The 22607-nt window shown below is 42.0% G+C and overlaps 1 protein-coding gene across 2 annotated transcripts in view; it reads left to right on the forward strand.

Annotated features, from left to right (window-relative positions):
- LOC111157246 (dedicator of cytokinesis 11) overlaps positions 1 to 22607 on the forward strand; it is a 189506-nt gene that overhangs the window by 110513 nt on the left and 56386 nt on the right. Inside the window, exons 29-36 of one of the 2 annotated variants that reach the window (XM_022518519.1) lie at positions 2985 to 3068; positions 3919 to 4030; positions 4538 to 4576; positions 6268 to 6446; positions 11773 to 11889; positions 13510 to 13585; positions 14817 to 14926; positions 16831 to 16942. In XM_022518519.1, the coding sequence (XP_022374227.1) occupies positions 2985 to 3068; positions 3919 to 4030; positions 4538 to 4576; positions 6268 to 6446; positions 11773 to 11889; positions 13510 to 13585; positions 14817 to 14926; positions 16831 to 16942 (829 nt within the window). The remainder of the gene's footprint in view (positions 1 to 2984; positions 3069 to 3918; positions 4031 to 4537; positions 4577 to 6267; positions 6447 to 11772; positions 11890 to 13509; positions 13586 to 14816; positions 14927 to 16830; positions 16943 to 22607) is intronic. The other variant, XM_022518520.1, reaches the window with a different exon arrangement.

The following is a 22607-nucleotide window of genomic DNA, read 5'->3' on the forward strand; positions in this document are numbered from 1 at the left end:
GTACTTTCTACATTGCCACAGTCCCCGCCACTCCTTAGCATGCCCCTGACTCTTCTTATGCATTTAAATCCTTCTCTGACCCCTGCTGGTCCTTGAGTTTGTATCACTGGAACTGAAGCAACCTGTTTGCTGATGTGGCCACAGCCTCCATGTGGTTAATTCACATGAGGGAAAACTGTTAATCTCCACCCATGAGATGATTTTGAGAGAGATGGAAGCTCCTATGTTGATGAAGGACCGCACATTTATTGTCGCTATATTTTGTCATTATCTGTACATAAGGGGCAATGCTTGAGTGCAGCTGTTCTATAAAGTGGATGACAACGACATTTGATGTGTTGCAGAGAAGGGGCATGGGTTTGTAATGCACTCAGTTTTCACTTGCTCCTTTCCCTCTTCTCCTGGCTGTCCATCCTATCTCAACCATATGTGAAGAACCTCAGGGTCAAGGATCCATCCAAGTACTTTTAATGTCTAACATACTCTAGTCTTCCCTATTCAAAATTCACAACAAGGTTTCCAAGCTCCAGAGTATGGTTTTCTTTTTTTTTTAAGATTTTATTTATTTATTTGACAGAGATAGATCACAAGTAGGCAGAGAGGCAGGCAGAGAGAGAGAGAGAGAGAGAAGCAGGCTCCGCACTGAGCAGAGAGCCAGATGCCGGGCTCGATCCCAGGACCCTGGGATCATGACCTGAGCCGAAGGCAGCAGCTTAACCCACTGAGCCACCCAGGCATCCCAGAGTATGGTTTTCTGATAGAAGAGCCCTCTTTGCCAGCATTAAGATAAAAACAACGCTATTACAAAAACTGGTGTGTATCAAAAACCAAACATCCACCCATCTTTTTAAAGTAAACTAGGGGGGCGCCTGGGTGGCTCAGTGGGTTAAGCCGCTGCCTTCGGCTCAGGTCGTGATCTCAGGGTCCTGGGATCGAGCCCCGCATCGGGCTCTCTGCTCAGCAGGGAGCCTGCTTCCTCCTCTCTCTCTGCCTGCCTCTCTGCCTGCTTGTGATCTCTCTCTGTCAAATAAATAAATAAAATCTTTAAAAAAAAAATAAATAAAGTAAACTAGGGAGGACAGTATTTGAAATGTAATGTCTCTGTTTCTTCCATGGAGCTGGAACCTGAAGGTTACTATGTAAAGGGGCTAGAACATAGTTGATGTCATAGCAGTGTTGACTTCCTTGAGTCAACAAGCATTTGCCTGTGAAGATTCAGTGGTGGAAGGCTGTCTCCGAAATCCCGTTTCTCCTACATATTCAAGATACAGTGTGAGTGACTGTTTTGCTGTAAGCAGAAACAAGATACAGTAGGAAGACCAGAACAGGAGGAATTATGAGCAGGAACTGTTGAGCAGAGCCTAGAAGAAAAGTTCCCTGGGACAAGAGTTGGTGTTACAGATAGAGGACCCGTGAGCCAAGAAGAGGAAATATGTGTGTCTGGGAGTTGTTTAGGGAGGATCGAGAAGGTCATCGTGCAGAGCATTTAGGATGTATGGAGGTAGGGCTGGGAAGTTCGTCTGGTGCCTGGTGATGGAAGCCTTGAACGTCAGTTTGAGGAATTTCGATTTTGATCTGTATGCCGTGGGGAAAGACCAGCAATTTACGAGGATGAGTTTGTTGCTGGAATGATGGAAGAAGTGAGGGCAGCACCGTCAGGGTAATCGGCTAGAACCTCAGTCCCTTTCCCTTGTCTGCCTGGTAGAGTTCATTCATCTTTGAGACTCAGCTCTGCCCTCACCTTCCCATGGCGTGTCGAGCACACCTTCTGTCTTTCAGCCGTGCTTTCCATACTTCCGTGGTACTTCTTACTGCGCCATATTTTAATTATTTATTTGTCTTTACCATTGGATGAGTATAAAGACCATGTCGTATTCACCTTTGTATTTCCCTAGAACACTGTCTCAATCGCTGTGAGAAATGAGATACAAACAGTTGGTTGATCAAATATCGAGTTCCTTGTATTTCACAGGAACAGTGTGGACCCCATGGAGAACTTAAAGGGAAAGAGAGACTTTCTATTGTCCTATCTGGGTAAAAAGACAGGGAACTAATAAGTAAAACACACACTAGCATCGAAGAAAATGTTTAACAAGGGACTTGTGGGCCAACATGGCTCAGGAAGCTGGGATTTCATCAGAACATTGAGTAATGGGTAGGATTCGGCTGAAGTAGTGCTAGAATTACTAGGTGGGCCTGGCCTGAGCACAGACCCCGAGGTGGGAACACACAGCGCTTCCGGAGCGGATAATGAGCCGACGAGCTGTACTGGGTGGTGAAACGGGCAAAGTAGGTTGGGACAACATTGCAAGTGTCCTTGAATGCCAGGCTAAGGAGTTGGAAGTTATATTAAAGGCAATAAGGAAGTAATGAAAGCTCTGGAAGAAAGGTGACCTGATTAGGGCTTGGACTTAGAGATGAATTTGGAAGCAGGTGGATGGGGAGATGACGGGTGCATGCTGGTTCATAGCCTTCCTGGACTTGTGAACTTGCCCAGGAATGAGAACATTAACTAGGAGGAGACCAGCGGGCACCTCTGGACATCGGGAAAGGCTGTCACAGAGGAGGGCTGTATTAATGGGCCAAGACTCCGTAGAATACAGGAGAGCCTTCTCTTTGGATCTGAAATTTTGCCCTAGCCCAAACCCCACTTATAGTAGTGAGCTGACCACCATACACTTCTCTTTGAGCTTTTAGAATTGACCAGAATGAGACAGAGTAGCTAAATAGATTACATGTATGTGTATGTATATGTGTTTGCATGTGTATATACATACATGTACAGGTATGTTTATCCATCTATCTCCATGTGAACATTGTACAGTTGGGACCCAATTCCAACAACACGTCACTTGCCCTTTCCCTTCTTTAAGGTCACCTACTGTAAAACTCCGAAAGCCATTATTCTGTTATCTGTAAAAGCGAGAACGTCATGCTAGACTTCCAGAATTATGTCACTGTTCATTTTCTTTTGGTTTCTGTAGCGCTGTCTGACACTAATGGATAGAGGATTTGTTTTCAATCTGATAAATGACTACATATCTGGATTCAGCCCCAAAGATCCCAAGGTAAGTTAGAAGGACGTCCCCGTAGTGGCCGTCCGACATCAGAGCGTGAGACCAGGGGTAAGACTTAGTCCCTGGAGGATTTGGAGCTGCTGTTTTTGCTTAGGTTCTCTGAGTACAGCTGTCGCTCAGAGCTGGAGATGTTGGGTAGTGTGGGGGGAGTCCCCGAGACCACCCACATGTTCAGTGGTGCGCCGGCAAGACCCACAGGACTCATTGTAGAGTTATGGCAACCTTCGTCACGACTAAAGATTCGTGACAGGGACACATACAGCAGGGATACGCAGCTAGAACAGTAACAGAAAAGCACAGCGAGTGGAGTCCTGGGCAGTGTTCACGCAGGGTTACCGAGGGGCCACCCTCCCTCCCGTGAAGGTCACACTGAGTACAGCCTTCCTCCAGCAGGGAAAATGCTGAACATGCATTCAACATGGCTTTTCAGGGATGCCCATTAGAGACCTATGGTCTAGGTTGTTTCTTGGGGACTGGTCATATACTGGAGATGGGTGGAAATTCCAGAGGCAGTAAAGGGAAAGAAAGCAAGTGTTCACAGTAAATCACATTGTTTGTACAAACAGTCCGAGCAGGCTGGCAGAGGAGGCACAACCTTATGGTGTAGGGAGCATTTCAAAATCCATTTTCCCAAATGCCAGCCAGCAACCAACCTCACCAGCAGCCTTGCTTTAAAAGGAGAGCCTGCTGGTGTTAACTCTTTCTTGCGCGGGTCACGTCTCAAGGTGTGCTTAAAACACCGAACACTTCCGTTTGGGAAATTAATGCCCTGTATTTAATTATTAAAATAGTAAATGCCGACAAAAAAGGGAGTTCTGTGTCTTTTTTTTTTTTCCTCTAGGTCCTGGCTGAATACAAGTTTGAATTTCTGCAAACGATTTGCAATCACGAACATTACATTCCTCTGAACTTGCCAATGGCATTCGCGAAACCTAAACTCCAGCGCGTTCAAGGTACGTGTTTGCATTTTCCATCATTCGAAACGGTGTTTTCCTTCTTGGGGGGCTAGCGCTAGCATAGCGTACTGTTTTCTAGGTAAACCGTGAATTGAAAGGTAACCTCAGAATCGTTAACTGTCCGAAGATACGCTCCTTAACGGTAGCCCACACTTGCTTCGTAGTGTCAGTGGTAGTAGTAACAGCATGGAGAAATCAGGTGTAATTACATCAGTGGCTGCTTAACCAGAGATGTCAGATAGTAGTACAATTACTTTCTGTGATAATGTTTGAACTCATATATGAGATCAAATTAAAAAATAAAACCATAGAAATGCATTTCCGCTGAAAGGAAGCTCGAGAAGCGTAAAAGCAGAGTGGAATTGTAATTTGTCTTATGTATTCAATGTATGATATGCCTTCAGTTAACTCCATTGCTAGTTTTATTGAATGCTTTGTTGTACAGCACAATTCTTATGTTACTATGTTTTTTATTTGTCCCTTTTCTTTTCATATATTAATTAGATTTTTTTTCATTTGCGGTGGACCGTTTGACTTCAGTAGGTAGGTTTAACTCGGTTCACTCTACAGTAGTTCACTGTCTTTAAAAACGATTTGATGAATGGCTAAGATGGACGGTGGGGGTGGAGGGAGGCTTTGTTTGCTTTTCGTATCGTCCCTGGCCACAGTGAGGTTTTAGGCTAACGGACTCAGAAAACCAAGGAGATGGTGTATGAGGCGGTATTTTTTGTTTCCTTTTAAAATAAGTTTACACATTGATTGCTCAAAGAATCCATTTGAAAACCAGTTCCTGCTTAAGGCAGCGTGGGGCCCAGAGGTTGTATCTGTTCTTTAAGTGTGTGTCCTCTCTCCCAGGCTTGCCTCCCTTCTCTCTGACCCTGTCTAATGACTACTTGGCCACAGTTTTGAAGGTCTGGATGAAAGGACCCGATTGGATGTATTCAAATCAATGAAGTCAAAGCAAAGCAAAACAAAACAAAACTTAACTGCCATTGCAGAATCTACCCAGATAGAGCCCCCTGGGTTAGTCACGAGTGGCCCGAGTGGCCCCTGTGCGTTGAAAGTGCTCGGCATTCCCAAAAGAGGATGACCCCAGGGCAAGAAGAAAATCAGATGCCTTGTGTCTCCAGGGGGTAGGGGTCTTAATCACTGAATTCGAGCCAGTGAAAGTAAAGAAAAAGTACTTAGAAAACCAAATACGTCTGCTCAACCACTCCCATATTTAATTCTGAGCACGTAGAGCTCAGATGCTTCCCTGTTATTTATCGGTAGCCGGGAGGACATCAGAGAAAAGAAGGGGTCGACAGATGTTCAGGATTTTTGGGATTAAATCTGTCTACTCACAACATTTATTATGTCCTAACTGAATACGTAGCGTTATATGAACTGCTGAAGAGCGCCCTCTCCCCACCCACCCCCGAAAGATAGAAAATGTATCCTTTAGCTTTACAGCTTAATTAAATTCAAGGGTAGAGGAGAGGAAATAAAGATTGTGAAATCTACGGTAGAAATGACTAAACTTGGTCTCAATCCCTTGGGAGTAGTTCCAAGGCAGGTCCCAACCAGGATATTAGCAGCTGGGAAAAGGGACTGAGTTCTAAAAGGGAGTGAAACACATAGTTTGGAGGGTGATTTTCTGAAGTCAAAGATCTGTGTTTGCCTGCTGATGAATTGGAAGTGAGACGAAGCTATTTTTCTTACTGTTCCTGTACCCGTTGTATTCGGGCCAGTCTCTGACATTCACTAGAACAGTCCGTAGTTCACACCCTTAGAATGATTCAGTTCTTTGTCCTCCTTTTCTTACTTCACGAGTGTAAACAGATAAGTAATTCAAGTGTTGTTGTACAGAATCAGTCAGTCCATAGCTGTAACAAAATCTCTTCGGATGAAAAGACATGTAGATATTGCCACATATAGCATTGTTTCATTCTGGGGTCAATCTTCAGACTCCTGAGAGTTAAAAAGAATCTAGGAGAAAAGAGATCTAGGGACTCTCTTACTGACCGAAATGATCATTAAGGCTATCATACAGCCCTAATTGTGAGAGCGTTTCTGTTGTAAAAATGTTGCATGCTTGTTCTACATGACCAAAGAATTGTCCACGTTCATTGAGAATAAAATTATAGCTCTTGCTAACATAAGCACATATTACTAAATAATAAATATGTTACTTTAATGATAAGGTCATTTTTGATTACTTTTATAAACGGGTTTTACATTTCATTGTACCGCAGATTCAAATCTTGAATACAGTTTATCAGATGAATATTGCAAGCATCACTTCTTGGTTGGTTTGCTTCTGAGGGAAACCTCCATTGCTCTTCAGGACAATTATGAGATCAGATACACGGCTATCTCTGTCATAAAGAATCTTTTGATAAAACACGCATTTGACACTAGATACCAACACAAGGTAAGGATGCCCGTCTAATCAGTGTCACATTAGTAAATTTCGGCTAAGATTTTACATTCAAGTGGACGTGTTCAGTAAGGCACATAATATGAGCATCGACGAACTTATTTTTACAAATAAGATTTGTTTCACGATCCAATGATTAGGTTTTCAAAATACTGTTCAGCTAACTGTTGAAGAAAAACAGTAGTTTCTCAAGTCATGTGTAAAGAACAGCGTAACTGCCGCAGGAGTTGTTACATAAGCTAATTAAGCTTTTTAAAAAATCGTATGTGGTTGTAGCCATATGGACTCTTTCAAAGATATTTCTTAGTGTACGTCCTCATATATATATTCCTAAATCAGTTACAGTATTGATTAAGTGATTAATAGTAAGACATGTTAACTGGGTCATATACGAAATACTTAATATGAAGATTTCCTTCTTACTGAAAAAATGCGGGTGTGGCTATAAACCTTATGGACATTGCACATTGTCTGTGTGTGAAGGCCATTGCTATGGCTGCTGCTCACTGCCCCTTTAACATATATATTCAGATCTTCTTACCATTAAACTCCATTGGGCTTAAAAATGTAGATTGCAAACTCCGTGGATTTCAAATAACCTAACTTACATACCTAGAATCACAGGGCTCGAGGGGACATCATATTATTTCATAATTAATTACTTGTCCTTTGGTTTGTATATCCAGGTACAAATAAAAATTAGGATGTCGTTTAGTATTGTCATCACTTTGCAAAGCTGACTTGGAAATGGAGCTTATTCTTTTTTTTTCTTTTTTAAGATTTTATTTATTTATTTGACACAGAGAGAGATCACAAGCAGGCAGAGAGGCAGGCAGAGAGAGAGAGAGATGGGGAAACAGGCTTCCCGCTGAGCAGAGAGCCCGATGCGAGGCTCGATCCCAGGACCCTGAGATCATGACCTGAGCTGAAGGCAGAGGCTTAACCCACTGAGCCACCCAGGCTCCCCGGAGCTTATTCTTTATTCAATATTCCTGTTTGACCTTGATAAACAGAAGACGTCTGCCAGCTGCTTCCATTTATAGTTCTTTAATTCCAAAGGGTTTTCGTTACTACAAATTTTGCTGGTTTTCTTCAGGCGATTTTCTCCTGAAGTACATTGAAACTCAGCGTTAAGATGTTTTTTTGTTACTTACCACAATTTTGGCTTGGTTTCTGTCACAATATAACTGTAACAACACATTCCCATCACCCTGTTACGTGCTATTTTCTCTTTCTGTGTGAATGTCGATATTGACGTCACGCAAGATAACCAGTATGAGATACCTGAATGAAAAGATATCTCACAGGTCAGCCGTTCCACCCAGGCTCTGGCAAACCTTGAAAACTGCTGGTTACCACTGGGTTCTGGCGAACTGCTGCTTATGCCTAGAGGTGCAGGAAAGGATCTTAGGCAACGTGGAGGAAAAGGTCTCTAGTCGTGATTTCAAATTACACGTGGGAAAACGCAAAATGAACTTCTCCTCCCAGAAGCAGGAAGCTGTGTCATTTACCTCTGCCTCTTCAGATGAAAGTGCAGGAAAATGGGATTGCACTAGTGTCTTACCTAGAGGTGGATTTTTAAATATTTTCTATCACACGTGTGGACATCATTTCCTTTTTAAAATTCTGAGACGTAGGGACGCCTGGGTGGCTCAGTTGGTTAAGCAGCTGCTTTCGGCTCAGGTCATGATCCCAGCGTCCTGGGATCGAGTCCCGCATCGGGCTCCTTGTTCTGTGGGGAGCCTGCTTCTCCCTCTGCCTCTGCCTGCCATTCTGTCTGCCTGTGCTCGCTCGCTCGCTCGCTCTCTTTCTGACAAATAAATAAATAAATAAATAATCTTTAAAAAAAAATAAAAAAAAATAAATAAAATTCTGAGACGTTATAGTATATATATGCGCACACGCATATAATTTCTCTTATCTGTAAAAGTTCAGCACTGCGCCTACTTGAGTATTTGAGGTTTGGGAGTGTGGGAAAGATTGAAATGCCAAGCCCATTACCTCTTCAGTGACTTCTGAAGCCCTTTCCTCTTTTGTTCAAAAGCTTTAAACAGCTGTTATGTGGGTATGGGATTCTCTCTGCTAGAACTTTGCCTCATGGGCCTGCTTCACCAAAGCTTGAATTCCTTTCTCTGTTGGGTCCAAAGAATTCCCAGGTGGCCTGAGTAAGGGGTCATCTGTCAAATATGTTCAAGTAAAACATGTTCACCACGAATGGTGGCGCCAAGGTAAGGGATAGAGATGGAAGCTTTAGGATCCCATAATTTTTGTGGGTCCCCTGAAGTGACCCCAGACAAATATATAGTCAAGGAAAAAAATGCTCCCTATGGAAATGCTATTTTTGAGATACCCTAGTCACAGCCCCCCCAACTATGTTGCTGTTCTTTGGCCCTCCTCTAATGAAATGATCGAGATGTCACTCATCCCTATTATGTGCTGCTCGTAAACTGCTTTGGGAGATCTCCTAACTTGTTATCATGACTGTGAGACCTCTTCTCTATCCAGAACCAAAATGTCCAGTGACTAAGGTGTGTCTCTGTGCCTGTACCCACTGCAAGTGATGTTAACCCCTGAAAGAACTGCAGTTTTGACTTGGGCTGTGGGCAGGGTTTTTTCCATTATCCCCCCTCCCCCCGCTCCCCACCTCCCTTTTTAGTAATCCATGTACATAGTTAAAAAATGCCTCTCTCCCATTTCTTAACCCCATGTAAGTCGTGCATGCAGAAACATATATATATGTATATGTATATATATGTTACATGTGTGTATAATGAGAATCATTATGCATTTTTTAATTAACAAGACATCCTGAAGATTAGAGCTACCACATTTTTAGAAATCTGCATATTATTCCATCATATGGATATACCCTGTTTTATTTATTTATTTATTTATTTATTTTTAAAGATTTTATTTATTTGACAGACAGAGATCACAAGTAGGCAGAGAGGCAGGCAGAGAGAGAGAGGAGGAAGCAGGCTCCCCGCTGAGCAGAGAGCCCAACGTGGGGCTCGATCCCAGGACCCTGGGATCATGACCTGAGCCAAAGGCAGAGGCTTTAAGCCACTGAGCCACCCAGGCGCCCCTATTTATTTATTTTTTAAGTAGGCTCCACACCCAGTGTGGGGCTTGAACTCACAACCCCGAGATCAAGAGTCACATGCTGAGCCAGCCAGGCGCCCCTGAACAATGCCTTATTTTAAACTCTCTTCTAGTAATAGATTCCTAGGTGGTTTTCGGACTTTTGTGCAGGCAAAGCTTAATACACTATATGTTTTCCTGTGTTCCTGTTCTGCTGAGAGAGTTGTAGTATCTCCTTGCCTAGTGATCATTGGGGAATGAAAGTAAACTCCCATCCAGAAGCTGTAGTATTAATAATAGCGGCTAAAATTGACTGAGGACTCACTACATGTCAGACGCTGTATTAAATACCTTACCTGAATTAGTATAATTATTATTATCCCCATTTTACGAAAGAGAAATGTAAACTGTGGCTCAGTGATTTTGGTCACAGTCAAGGAACAGCAACAGGAGATTGGAAATTCATATATGTATAAAATCCAAGATCCATGTTCCTAGCCACGAGACCATAGTGGCTATCAAAGCCAAAGTGGGACACTGAAAAACTAGAGAACTGCCAAAAAAGGGTGACCACGATGGGGAAAAGCCTTGAAGCCAAAGCTATGTGAAGAATAAAGGAAGTCATGAGGGCCATTTAGCCTTGCGGAGAATGAATTAAGCTGATTCCTGGTAACGATCTTTTAACTATTTGAAGACTTGCCCTGTAAAAATGGGGCGTGGCCTTGCTCTTGTAGTACCAGAGGCCAGAGCTATACCTAGCAGGTAGAACTTACAAGGAGTAAATTAGCTAAAGGACCCTTCTAACAGAAACCAGAGAAGGGCTGGAGTGTGAACATGAACCCTTTGTTGGTTGCAGGGAAGGGCCATTCCTGCCTTGGGCGGGAAGCTGGCGATCGTTGGTTCTCAGACCTCTGTGCCCTTCAGCACAATCTGGGGCAGAGTCCCAGAAATAATGAACAATATGAAAAATTGTTCAGCCTAAATAACAAATGCGAATTCAGGCAACAAGGAGGTACTATTGGTCTTCTGTATTCTGTAGGTTGACTATTAAGCCCTAGAGACCTTCTCTATGTCTCCAGAAAAAACCTCCCAGAGTCATGAAATGTGAAGGGGCAACTTTTATGCCATTATATCCACTGGTTTTGCTGACTCAAGTGTATGTACGTGTCGGATGAGGAATGTCTAGAGCTGAGAGAAGCAATAAATACATTTTCAAATAAGAGATACCATGTTAAGACTGCTAGTAGCCAGGGGATAAATATATTTATTTACAAATTTATCTTCCAAGTCTTACAGTTGACTCAGGGGGCCAAGATCACATTATCTTAATTGCTTTGATCAAAACGACAAAAAAGGAGGCGACTGGGTGGCTCAGTCATTAAGTGGCTGCCTTCGGCTCAGGTCATGATCCCCGGGTTCTGGGATGGAACCCCGCCTCGGGCTCCCTGCTCAGCGGGAAGCCTGCTTCTCCCTTTCCCACCGCCCCGTGCCTCTGTTCCCTCTCTCTCTGTGTCAAATAAATAAATGAAATCTTTAAAACAACAACAACAACAAATGTTTCTTTAAGGAATAGAGTAACTCACCATTTTTAAAAAAAGATTTATTTGAGAGCAAGCAAGAGAAGAGGGCGAGGGGCAAAGGGAGAGAGAGAATCCTGAAGCAGACTCCCTGCTGAGTGCAGAGCCTGATGGAAGGCTCTATCCCAGGACCTTGAGATGCTGACCTGAGCTGAAACCAAGATTCGGCCTCCCAGCCCACAGAGCCACCCCAGGCACCCCAGTAATTCACCATTTTTGAGGCTTCTCCCATTGATTCATTTATTCAGCTAACGTGTACTGAGCATCTCCTATCTGCCCAGACACTGGGGTTGAAGTGGTGAACAAGGCAGACACCATCCCTGTGCTTGTGAAAACTCAGCCCTCACTGGAGTTAAAGAACGGAACTGATACTATCTGCTTTCTAGGTCAACCACTATTTTTCAGAGAATGAGCTTTCGCCTTTTACTTTATGTCGTCATTGAGGGATTGTGATTTGACTCTGTAGGGCGTAGAAATCCGAATACCAAGAAGGTTCCGTGGTAATTAGTTTTGAGACTTGTGAATATAAATAGCCTCATGGTTCACTAATTTGTTGTGGATATTAGCCCACTTTGAGTCTTGAAACTGATAGATGGGGGCTAGCTTTATTTGGGGTATAGACCTATTCTATCCCTACTGAGCTTTGGATAATTATTTTTCAGAACCAGCAGGCCAAAATAGCACAATTGTACCTACCGTTTGTTGGACTGCTCTTGGAAAATATACAGCGGTTAGCGGGTCGAGATACCTTGTATTCTTGTGCAGCCTTGCCTAATTCTGTAAGTAGTAATGTATTTCCCTGGGCATTATATCCCCTTTTATTGACTGCGTTTAGAATTGGGGTCATATGCTATATGGGCTCTATCTTAAGCATTGCTCTTCATTCCATTTTTAGAGTTAACACCTTTTTTTCCCTACAGCAGTGCTTCTGAGCCACCCAGGTGCCCCTGCTTCTCATACTTTAATGTGCATACGAATCACCAGGGGATTTTGTTAAAACACAGACTCTAACTCAGTAGGCCTGTGGTGGAGTTCGAGACTGTGCTTTTCTAACACACTTTTGCCTGCTTCTGGTCCAAGGACCACACTTTGAGTAACAAGGTCCAAGAGAATACCAGGAATCCTTTGCACCCAGTGTTTTAAGATTTACCATTATTTGCCTTCCGATATTCAACTTGGAAATGGAATGAAGGATTCTTCACTTCCACAATGCAAGGCACCAGGGGTTAAACTGTATTCCTTTGCTTCTCCTTTCCTGGGACAGCCTACTTTTAGTTCTTCAGAGTTGCTTTCCGCTCGGCGCAGTTGGTCTGTGCTTTGTTCTCCCTTTAGAATCTTAGTGTTAAAAGGAACCTCGGATGGTGACCGGTCCCCCATTGGGCAAAACAACATTTTGCCTTTGTAGTAATTAAAACTTTCCTTCCCACATTAGACCTATAAGGTTTTCTTATCTGCTTGTCCTAGTTTGGCCTTCTTAGAGAGACATGGAACACATCTTTTCCCACCTCCACATGACACCCCTTGCACAAGTGCTTTCTAAATTTTTCTCCAGACCAGAGACCTACCTCTACTTCATCTTTTGTCATTCCCAAACCCTTTGACAACCTTGGTTATGCTTTTCTGGATATGCTCCACTTTACCAGTCAGCCTATTAAAATGTGGTGCACAGAACTGTACCCTTTCTAGTCTGCCCAGAGGGACTGTGAAGTCCTACCCTGCCCCCACTCCATGTTCTGAATGGCCCAAGATGGCCTTCCCACTTTCAGTTGCCGTGTCATGTTGTTGGGTGGCGGGATAGACTGTCCTTTACGGCTTCCTTTGGCAATTAGCCCTATCAAATGCCCTAGTCGATTTGTCTGGCCTGCCTTGGGTTCCTGAGAAAGCTGCTTTTAAGCCTTCCTGATGGCTTTATTGCCTAGAGCTCCCAATTACGTACCTCAGCTAAATGTGGGGGCTGCCTTATCTACCTGGGCTTTAGGCTGGCCTTTCTTCCCAAACACAGTTACTCCTGCTTATGCTCGCTCCAAAATATTCAACGGTGATCTTTGAAAGTATTTGACTTATCTGTTCTTTCTTCTGGAGCTCACATTCGTCTAGGGCTTCTGGTCACACCTCTCCTTCAAGCACTGCACCTAGTTCCTAGGGGGATTATTGGGCGGTGGTTGCCACTATTGCCAGCCATCTCGGGTTCTATTACTCGGTCAGAGGTCTTGCTTGCAAAGTATCCTAGTGCCCCATCTTTAAAGAGATGTCACTGAAATACCAACAGTGATACCTGATCTGGACTTTCACAGTGAGCTTTGTTTGAAGTTAGGAGATCCTCCCATTCTGTTCATTCCAATGTCTCATGCTCATGTACAAATTTGTTGAAATGACAGCGATGTCACCTTGTGTTACAGGCATCCCGGGATGAGTTTGCCTGTGGCTTCACTTCACCTACAAGTAGAGGGAGTCTGAGCAGTGACAAAGACACTGGTAATTAAGTCCTTTAAAGAGTATACATTGCATGGCTGTATTTCTATACAGAAACGCACCCTGTACTTCTCTGTACTTTTGAAATACTTCATAACTATACATAGCATGAGCTCTTCTAAAGTTTAATTAAATCTGACTCACACTTGCAGCCCCCCCCCTTTTTTTTTGCTTAAGTTTCCTTATCTAAGCTTGTTTAAAATGTAGCTTTGGTATACTGACAAAATACAGGATAATGAGAAGAACACTGGTTTCCGATCCTATCTGTCTCCAGTCTTAAGACAAGACGCTTCCCCTTTTTTGGGCCTAAGTTTCCTTATCTACAAAACTCTCTCTTGAATTGTGTGGCCTTGGTTTATTACTTCCAGCCTCTTGTTGTTTCATAAGTAGTAAAGTATTTCAAGTGGTTAAAAAAAATAAGTCACCCTTTGTTAGGCTTCTTATGGTGTTTTGATATAAAATAGAAACTTCATGTTTTCTTTTTTTATTTTCTTTTTAAAGATTTTATTTATTTATTTGACAGAGAGAGAGAGAGAGATCACAAGCAGGCAGAGAGGCAGGCAGGGGTGGGGGGGATTTAGCTTCCCCGCTGAGCAGAGAGCCCAATATGGGGCTCGATCCCAGGACCCTGAGATCATGACCTGAGCCAAAGGCAGAGGCTTAACCCACTGAGCCACCCGGGCACCCCGAAACTTCATTTTTAAAAAAAAAATTTTTTTGAAGACTTTATTTATTTGCTTGAGAGAGAGAGAGCATGAGAGGGGAGAGAGGGTCAGAGGGAGAAGCAGACTCCCCGCCAAGCAGGGATCCCGATGCGGGACTTGATCCCGGGACTCCAGGATCATGGCCTGAGCCGAAGGCAGTTGCTCAACCAACTGAGCCACCCAAGCGTCCCCTGAAACTTCATGTTTTAGATGACTAAGATCTATTCCCTAAAATCTGTCTCTAAATTAACCCAGTACTTATTTTTTTTAAAGATTTTATTTATTTATTTGACAGACAGAGATCACAAGTAGTAGGCAGAGAGGCAGAGAGAGAGGAGGAAGCAGGCTCCCCGCTGAGCAGACAGCCCGATGTGGGGCTCGATCCCAGGACCCTGGGAGCATGACCTGAGCCAAGGCAGAGGCTTTAACCCATGGACCCACCCAGGCGCCCCAACCCAGTACTTATTTTTTTTTAAAAATTTTTTTGACCATTCTTCCTGTTGTTAATGGGGACTTGGCTTTTTTTCCAGCTTATGGGGCTTTTCCAAATGGACATGGAATCAAGAGGGAAGATTCAAGAGGTTCCCTCCTCCCAGAAGGAGCAACGGGATTTCCAGATCAGGGCGGGACTGTTGAAAATGTAAGAACCTAAGTATGTGGGGTAACCTAGGGATATGTTAGGCTACAGCTGGCTGTCTTTTTATATAAGTAAAAGTCTCTCTACTAGAAAACATCCCTTAATTCTTGGATGTTGTATTGGTTCCTTCCTCTAATGGCAGCTGCTACTTGAATATTTAAAACTGTTTATGGAGGATAAGGCATTCATCCTTAAGAGTTCTAACTTTGAATACCTCCTTTAATCTTCGTATACTGTAACCTGTTCTAGAGAGGGAAGGTTCAAGTTTAAAATATCTAATGCACCTTGTCGTATAAATCCCTTCTTGGCAGGGTTAATTCAGTCTTCCGTTCTTTTGTGATAGAGTAAATAACCTGGGAGAAAAAAAGTTAGGCCTCCAAATCGATGATCTCAGTGTCACATCATTACTTAATCAGAATATATTCTCTAACATTGAAGTTTGTCTGTCTTGAGACAGAGAAACCTCATTTTATTTTACTTTATTTTTATTTTATTTTGTGACAGAGAAAGGGCAAGTGGTGCGTGTGGGGGAGTGGCAGAGGGAGAGGGAGAGAAAGACCCTTTAAGCCCAATGCGGGGCTCAATCTCACCACCCTGAGATCATGACCTGAGCTGAAGGCAGACGCTTAACCATCTGAGCCACCCAGGTGCCCCAAGAAATTTCATTTTGACCAATAAAGCCATGTAATGCTGCTGTGTAAGATCACAGAATCATGTAAAATTAGGGTTAGAAGGGTGCATACAAATAATAAATTCCAACTCAATTTACAAATGAAAACTGGGGTTGTGACTTAGGACAACCACACAGCTATGGCAGGCCAGACCTGAACCTGGATTTTCTGATTCTAGCAATATTTCTCTTATATCACGGCATTCTTAGTGTGCTTCAGAATCACCTGGGGGGTTAATAAAAACAGATGGCTGGGCCTCACCTCCAGAGTTTCTAATTCAATCTGGGATGGGGCCTGCTAATTTGTGTCTCTAAGTTCCCAGGTGATGCTGATGCTGCTAATTGGGAAACACCCCTTGAGAACCACTGGAATATACTTCCTTGAGCCTTGGGGTAAATAGTAATTCATTCACAAAGGTTCCTATTTTACGGCTTTTAGAATTCTGTCAATAGACACTATCCTGGGTAAGGCAGATAAAAGACAAAGAAGTTAAATGACTTAATAATCAAGTGAAAGTTCGTTCTTAGTAAATCCTAGTTTAGTAAATGCCTATTTCCAGCTCAGTTTAGGTCAACTGTGAAAGAACTGGTTTTTAATACGGTAAATTCTTTAGGTTATTAACATTCTATTCATGTAAGTCCCCAAATAAGTCAGATCTTGTCATGCTTAACAACAGAGATTTTAACAAAAGTCATTAAAAGGAACATCACTAGTTTGTAGAAGCTGTGGTTTTAAAGTATTACTGGATTCTTCTTCATGTAATTATCTTGTCATATGAGCCCTTCTTAAAAAATACAGATTTCCTGACCTATGATTTGTATGTTGGATTTTAATTTATAAACTCTGAAAGATTCAAATGAAAAGAGCTTAAAATGTTTCTGTGCTTCCATATACCTTAGTTAAGTTCCTCCTGCATGTAAAAGCTATTTTTCCTGGAATAGCCACATACAGTAATTTAAATTTTTTACTGCTACTTAAACACAGAACTCACAGGAATGAAACACAGTGTTCATGGCTGTTATCTTGATGAAGACCCCCAGGTAATTTCTAGTGATACTACTCAGTGCAGTAGCAACAAAGAAAGATTCAGCTCATTTACCTTCCAAGTGTGATAGAAAATTGGATTTGGACTTAGAATTTTCCCAAGCAGGACCAATGATACAAATAGTTATTGAGTTAAAGGCTATGGGAATGTCTAGTACCAATATTGTTTGACAACAGCCCTTTCTATTACAGACCCGACAGGGTTCTACCAGGAGCAGTGTATCCCAGTATAACCGACTGGACCAGTATGAAATCAGAAGCCTCTTAATGTGCTACCTGTATATAGTGAAAATGATTTCCGAAGGTGAGTTACCAGCATATTAAGCATGGTCTCTACTAGACATCCCCCCCCCCACAGGTTCATGCAACGAATATTTGATCGTCCCCTGTACGTAAAACACGAGCACATTAGAAACAGATCGTTGAAGACTCTGACCTTAAAACGTTCCTCTGTTTCTAACTTGAAATGGGTTTATTGGGGTCATCTGGGTTTGATTCTTCACACTTGTTTTTGTAATTTAAAAATTGATTTCTAAAATGAAACTGTAGTTTTAAAAGTGCTAAACATATTTTTTTTCAGGCAGAGCTTACATCGCATTAAATGACCAAAGTAAACAGAAGGAAATAATAACCAGGAGTCACATTTAATACTTTAGCTTTTATTTGACCCAGGATTTGGAAAACCAAAAGCAAACAAAAAGACAGGAAGTGTTCTCGGAGGGTCGGGAATGCCGCTGTTATCTTCATAGTGCCTGCCTGTGGCATTGTGTGATGTTACGTTGTTTTTCAGGCTTCATTTTTCCCCCTTTGGTGTACAGTTGTATTATTTATTAGTTTTAACAATTCTTTATATGATAGACTAACCAAAGGGTTTTCATAAACTGCAAGTCCTCTGGAAGTAAAATCAGGTTATCTTATTCCCAAATATCACATTCACTTACACAATTCCCTCCCTTTTCTTCCTTTTCTCAATATTTTTACTAAAAAAAATGTATGCAGGAATGAAGAACATGAAAGCACCTGGGTTCTGATTATTATAATTATTATATTTTACTTACTTGCTTTATTTTTAAACATTTCTATATTTAAATATTTTAAAATATTTTTATAAATATTTTAAACATTTTTATATTCAAGTATTTTAAATATTTCTATGTTAAATATTTTTAAAAATTACTCTAAATCTTTTTTTAAATAATAATGCAGGATATAAAAACATAAAATAATTTGATAGTTAACCATCAAAGACCTTCAGAAAAGCTAGATATGAATAATAAATCCTAGAGTTTATTAATAAAAGTCAAAAAAACAACTATAATCTTAAAGTTCTAAGACTATATAATTTAGAGTAAAAGTCAAAGATTATATTGAGACTATATGATGTACCTCCCTGTTTTGGGAAAGAAATAAAGGGAGATCATTTTTAACCCCAGTGGTATTTCAGTCTGAGAGATAATGGATCAATTAACAATTACAGCCACAGCTCACTGTTTTTGTCGTCCTGCAAGATGGAAAAGTGAGCAAACAAGGTGAAAAGTGACTGCTAATGTATATGGGGTTTCCTTTAGGGTGATGAAAATATTCTAAAATATTTAGATATTCTAAATATCTAATATTCTAAAACTGGGGTGGTGGTTTTACAACTCTTTAAAAATACTATAAACTGCTGTATTGTGCACTATTTAAATGGGTTTTATGGCCCATGAATTCTCTCAATAAATTTGTTTTTTTTTAAAAGGCCTAATGACACATGAGAAAAAACAAACAAAAATAAGAAAAAAAAGTAGTTGAATACTACCACTGCCCAGGGAAAGTGAGTTGGGGGCAGGAGGAGGAAAAATGGAGGGGGCAGGGAAAGGAGTTGGGGAGATGCACTGCTGACTACTTTCTCCTTATCTCCACTCCAGCAGAGTGCATGTGCACACACACGCACACATGCATGCACATGCACACACACACGCCCACTCTCACACCATATACTATAATTACCAGGGTTAAGCCTCTGGCAGCTTGTTTAATGTCATGGATAAGACCATAACTGCTTTGTTTCTTGAGAACTTCATAGTTCTGCTCCTCTTGTAAAATGTTGACCTTGCTTGCTGAATTTTTGGTTTTTGCTCCTTAGATTTTTCTCTCTTCTGCTCTTGCTTTTGGATTCTTAAAAGCACATTTTTAATAACTAGTATACAGTCCATGTCACATCTTCTCTTTATCTTTTGTATGTGTAAAGTCATATTCATTTTATTCTGAAAAAAATCTGCTTCTGGATCTTTCTCAGTGGATGTATTCTAGTTACTTTGTCTTGTCTGGTAAATATTTTAGTAAATATTTTAGTCACTCTGTATGCATTTAAATGTTGAACCCTTAGAAGTCCATACTCTTCAGGTCCTTTCTTGGCTTTATTGGTTCATAAACAGTAGCAACTTAGTTTCAACAAAAAGATGGCAGACCTTTACACTTATATGTGGAAGTAGAGCAATTCCACAGAATGAATTTCCTTTTCTATTTGTGGCTACATTTTATTAATTGGCAATAAGTCACTGTTTCAAAGTCTTAGTCATTTGCCAAACTTTTTTTTTCTTATTGTCTTGTTTATTATTTCTGGAGAAATGGAATCAGAGTCAGGGGTAATCAGTTACACAGTCTGAATTGACAGGAAGACTGTCCTCTTGTAAAAGAAGAGCATTTTCCTTGAGAGGATGAGGCAAAGCTACTTTCCCTCTTTTTCTGTCTGTGTCCTGGCTTTTCTCTTTATTGCAGACCCTGAGATGAAACTTTGGGTATCACCGAGAGGCTTATTGGCGTCGTACTCCTTACCTGTAGACTCATTAACATTCTTCTTCCCAGTGGATTGTTCAGTGAAAGGTGTCGGGTAGCTGCAGTCTCTTACAGAAAACCCAATGTTGTACTGAGTTACACCACTCTTCGATTTTCTTTTCCCACTAGATTTTACAGTATAGTCAAAAGGAAATACATTTAAAGAGGGCTTTTCCTTACTCTGTGTAAAAGGGGGAAATGAACTTCCATTATAATCAGGCATATTTTCCTCTGAAGTTTCAGATACGACTTGAGTAGTGGGGTTTCCTGTAGTAGAAATACTGGAAAGGCTCCAAGAGAAGTCAATCTGAGTTTCACACTTCTGGGTGGCGGTCCTTTGGGTGGAGGTCCTCTGGGTGAAGATCTGTTTCCTTTTCGGCTGGCCAAGCTGGTCTTCGTGGTTGGAAACATCTTGAAATCCAGGCCCCTTTTGAGGACCAGCTGTCGATGTTAAAGGAAACCCTGCAGGTGACTTCTGATTGGTACTGCTCTCTGTGCCAGGCTTACCGCTATTACCATAAGGCTGCTCAGGAGAGGTCTCCCGGTCCTCAAAGAGGTCCTGACTATAAAATGGAATCGAAAACTTTGGACTTCGTGGTCGTTCCTTTCGTCCAGTTTTCATCTCTTCAGTATTTGATTGCTTTATCAATCTGACAGGCAGATACACATGAGTTCCTGGGGAGGGCTCCCTGACGGAGAAAACTGGCACAGACCTTTGCGTACAGGGAATGAATACCTCATCATCGCTACTAGAAAAAGAAGGGGGCAAATGCTGCAGATTCCGTTTTAGTTCTGCAGAAAGCTTCTGATTTTCTTCCCTTAACCTGTTCCTTTCTTCGGTAAGCTGAGTAATAAAGTGAAGATTTTGTTGTTGGATATCATAAAATTCTTGCTGTAGTGTGTTCCTGTAGCTTTCATTCAGCGAACAGCGTTCACATGTTTTTGCATTTAACTGATCTCGCAACTCCTGAATGGTGCTACTGAGGACTTTTTGTTGCGCGGTCAGCTCTTTAATTTTGGCCGTAGAGCCCGTCCACCTTCCATCGGCCAGTCGCTCTTTCCTCAAACTGGCTAATTTTGCCTGTAAACGGCGTAGCTCTTTGTCGTGGAGCTCTTTTAGCATTAGCCAGGTTTTTTTAAAATCATCAGATGACACATCACATACACTAAACTGTAATTTTTCTCTTCCTGAAGGTTTCTTACCACCTCCCCTGTCTCCTCCACCCATGTTCCCTGCCTGCATCATGTCTCGCCGATTTGGGATTTGGAAACGGTGGAGACAGGCCAGCGGCTTGACAGCGCTACCGCCGTTGCCGAGAAAATGGCGGAGGAGCTGCTGACTAGAGCTAAGCCGCGGCTGGGATGAGGCCTTTCCCCCTTTTACAGACCTGCGAAGCTGTCTCTGGGCACAAGGCTGGCACCGGGGTGGTTCAGGGATGGGCAGAAAGTTCCGGAGTTTTGGGGTGGGAAGAAGGCACCAGCCTTTTGGCGAGAAGAGCCGATGCGTGTGAAGAGAGAGGATGGCGCCTACGCACCGCTCTTCGACAGGAGGCCGAGAGGCCGGAAACCCAGTGGCTTCTGGGGGATCTGGGCTTCTCTGAGCAGCACGGCAATCAAAGGCAGGAGTAGGGGAGACCGGAAGTCCCTGCCCGCTTTTTTTTTTTTTTAAACAAACTAACAACGCCATTTTTAGCATTTTTATTCTTGAGGGTCAGTGTTTTAGAAAGTATCAACACTTGCGGCTTTTAGAAACAGTTGGAAGTAAAGTCAAAATCCCTACATTCCTCCCTCTCTCCCCCTCTCCGCCTAGCCAACATTGCCTAGTCTTCCATCCTTATCTTGCCCGGGTTGTAGCTGGGTTGGCAGTTTTGTCATTTACCACTCTTGTGATGCCTATGACATTTTTACATTTAAGAGCTATGAGCACCATGAGCTATATCTGAGTAGCATAAAAAGGGAACGGAGGGGGCACCTGTCTGACTCAGGGGGTAGAGCATGCGACAAGATCTCGCAATTGAGTTCTAGCGCACTTTGAGCATAGAGAGTACTTAAAAATAAAAATCCTTTAAAAAGTAAACGAAAAATGAATGGAGAGTTAAGTGGCAGCAGTATTTTTTCTTTTTAATCTCGGTAAATCACTGTGTTGGAGTAAAGAAGCAGGTCAAAAGAGAAGTATACATGATAGATTTAAGGGACTTTTATATCTGGAATAGTTCGATACATGCGCCTGGACATACGGTTAGAAGATAAGCAGGCATGTTAGTAAGAGTGTATTTGAGCAAAAATTGATTAGAGTCAGGTAGCATCCAATCTAGCAGACAGAAAGTAGTCTTGAGGAGCTGTACAAAATGAAAGACTTTTAGAGGTAGAAGGGAGCTGGAGCAAGGAAGTTTATGCAGGGAAAGAAAGTGGGTTTGTTAGTGCAAAGTCACTTTTGTCTAGGGGATGCCAGGGCTCTGTCAGGCAGATTACCTTAGTAGTGCCCATCAGATGATTCCTAATTGACTGGTTTACAATTCCATTCCTGGGAGAGTGGGAACTGTAATTGTCTAGGTTTGGTGGTGGGAGGCTTAGCATAAGCAACTCCATTTTCATTCAGCCTGTTGTTTTGTTTTTAACTGTGTGTGTGTGTGTGTGTGTGTGTGTGTGTATTTACATAATATCAAGACTTCAGAGTTTATAATACAAAGGCAAAGGGTAAAAAAAATCTCTTCTTCTAAAGTTTAAAGTTCTCAAACTTTTTGGTTCACAGAGCCCTTCGAGTAGCAGGCAAAGGTGCTTGACCTTCCTTTCGGAAAAATACACCTGAGCATGCGGCATTATGCAAAATTTTAGGAAGTTCATTGAAAACACCCCTGGTCCTTTTCCCTTCCTCTGTCTTCAGGGATGATATGGAGATTAGTATCAGCCATCCAAAAGAATATTTACAAACTAAATAAAAATCATCATTAAATATTTATAGATAAAGCGATATATCTGGAATTAATTCACACAAATACAGTGTGTGCCTTGAACAATGAGCTGGGAGAGGAGGACATCGATGAAAGAACCGGCTGGGAACTGACGGTTGTTGAAGCTAGGTTATTGATACTTCGGGGGCACTGTGCTATTTACTGTACTTATTTCAAGATCTGCCACTTTGTTTATTCCAT

This window comes from Enhydra lutris, unplaced genomic scaffold (assembly GCF_002288905.1).
Source record: "Enhydra lutris kenyoni isolate GAN:26980312 unplaced genomic scaffold, ASM228890v2 scaffoldscaffold53, whole genome shotgun sequence".
NCBI lineage: Eukaryota > Metazoa > Chordata > Mammalia > Carnivora > Mustelidae > Enhydra > Enhydra lutris.